A 1,951-nucleotide genomic window follows, 5' to 3' on the forward strand; every position below is an offset into this window, starting at 1 on the left:
GTCCTCCTCACGCGGGTTCCGGGCCTATTGGCCGCACAGACGTAAACACCTGAGTGCTGGACGGTCACGTCGGAGATGATGAGGTTCCCGGTGCCCAGCACCTGGATGCCCTCCACCCCGATGGGGCGGCCATCTGGGGAGAAAGGGGGGCAATGAGAGGGTCAGAGAGATATGAAGAACATTCCGAAACACTCCAAACTGTTCACTGCTGCACCAGTCTCCCGGGGGTCCCCGATCTTGGACTCCCCATCTCCTTTACCAGCATCACTGCACCGTGGAGGTGGCAGAGGACAGAACAGGAAACTCACCTGGCAGCCAGAGACCCAGGTCGCCATCCTGGCACTGTCACTGACTTATCAGTGACCTTCAAGTCCCTTCCCCTCAGTTTTCCATCCTAATGGATTAGATCAATATTTCCCAACCTGGTTTGTTGCTCTTGAAAAAAGTTCACAGTCAAATATCCATCCCAGTCCTGGACTGTCACAGGGCCCATACACAGAAAGGCTCTGAGAAGGCCCGCAGGAAACAGACCTGGCTAACTTCGTCTCCCAAGCTTGTTAGACCACCAAGTCATTCTTTCCCTGACGCATCTCAGTTGGGGAAATGCTAGACCACATGGTCCTTGCAGTGCCTAGTGGCCACTCTTCCCAACCTCTCCCAGGGACCTGCCCCGCCCCACAATCAGATTAGCACAGTTCCGAATACAAGGAGACAGCTCCCCATTCAGGGCCTGAAGTGGTGAAATCTACTCCATTATCCAGCAGGCTGCCCCTCCTTCCCGGATCACTCAGCTGCTACAATGTGGCACAGTCTCCTGGTGAATGCGACCCCAGCCCCCACCCCCAGAGTTTCCTTCCCCGGAATGACATTTCCACTCAGACAATGTGGGCCCATCTGCACACTTTCATTTTGCTCCTTCAGCTGCCTAGGGATTTAGGCTGGAGAACTTAGGGGGCCAGAACAGAGGCTTTGACAACTAGTTGAGATTTTGAGGGGCTGGGGGACTGCACAGCTGGGGAGTACGGCCAGGTACAGAGGGCAAGGGTGGCTGGGAGGGGAGAGAGACTGGGGTGCTGGGAGCCGCAGACAGGTTCTGGGAAGCCTGGTGCGAGGGTGAAGGGGCTAGGAGGGGGAGAGCGGGCAGAGCAGAACTGCTGGGCCTGGACGAGGTAACCCAGGGAGCTAAGCCTTCCCCGCAGGGGGAGGGAGAATTCAGGGGGCAGTCGGGCCTCCCAGGCCCTGCTGAGTAGCAGGGAAACTTAGCCCCTCCCAGGCCTGCAGAGGGAACAGACTCCCAGGGAGAACAAACAGGATTCAAAGTCTCCCCAGAGCTGGGTGATGAGACGGCCCTCCCAGGGGGTGGGTCAGGGGTGGGAGAGGCAGGGACCGCGGGGTGAGGCTTACCCAGGCGGCTCCAGGACACGATGGGGCGCGGGTTGCCCGTGGCGACACACTCCAGCACAGCGGTCTGGTGCACCGTCAGGGTGAGGTTCTCAGGCCCCACAAGGATGGTCGGCTCCTTGTAAGCCCCAGAACCTGAGCCTGGAGGAGGTTCCTCACATCAGCTGGGAGCCTTAGTACCCCTCACTGCACCCACAACCCAGGATGTGGGGTAGCAAACAACCGCCAACCCAGAAACCAGGCCCTGTGGGCAGAGAGGAGTGCTAGGGGACCACGGCTGTTCCTCACATCCGCCCCTCGGCTCCGGGCCCTTCAGGGCCTCTGTTGTTATTCGGTGCCCTCGAGTTGAACTACCCCATAGGGTTTTCTAGGCCATAATCTTCATGGGAGCAGATCTCCAGTTCTTTCTCCTGAGGAACCGCTGGAGAGTTTGAGCTACCAATCTTTTTTTTTTTTTTTTTAATTGTACTTCAGGTGAAGGCTTACAGAACAAATAGTTTCTCATCAAACAGTAGTACACATATTGTTTTATGACATTGGTTAACAACCC

The 1,951-nt window shown here is 56.9% G+C and overlaps 1 protein-coding gene across 1 annotated transcript in view; it reads right to left on the reverse strand.

The window, feature by feature from the left end:
* The window catches only part of IGDCC3 (immunoglobulin superfamily DCC subclass member 3), an 8,630-nt gene that overhangs the window by 4,626 nt on the left and 2,053 nt on the right, over nucleotides 1–1,951 (reverse strand). Inside the window, exons 3-4 of the mRNA XM_012555097.1 lie at nucleotides 1,405–1,542; nucleotides 1–133 (exon numbers count right to left, since the gene is read on the reverse strand). The exon at nucleotides 1–133 is cut by the window's left edge and continues 17 nt beyond it. Of these exons, the coding sequence (XP_012410551.1) occupies nucleotides 1–133; nucleotides 1,405–1,542 (271 nt within the window). The remainder of the gene's footprint in view (nucleotides 134–1,404; nucleotides 1,543–1,951) is intronic.

The sequence above is a fragment of the Trichechus manatus genome, unplaced genomic scaffold (assembly GCF_000243295.1).
Source record: "Trichechus manatus latirostris isolate Lorelei unplaced genomic scaffold, TriManLat1.0 scaffold00030, whole genome shotgun sequence".
NCBI lineage: Eukaryota > Metazoa > Chordata > Mammalia > Sirenia > Trichechidae > Trichechus > Trichechus manatus.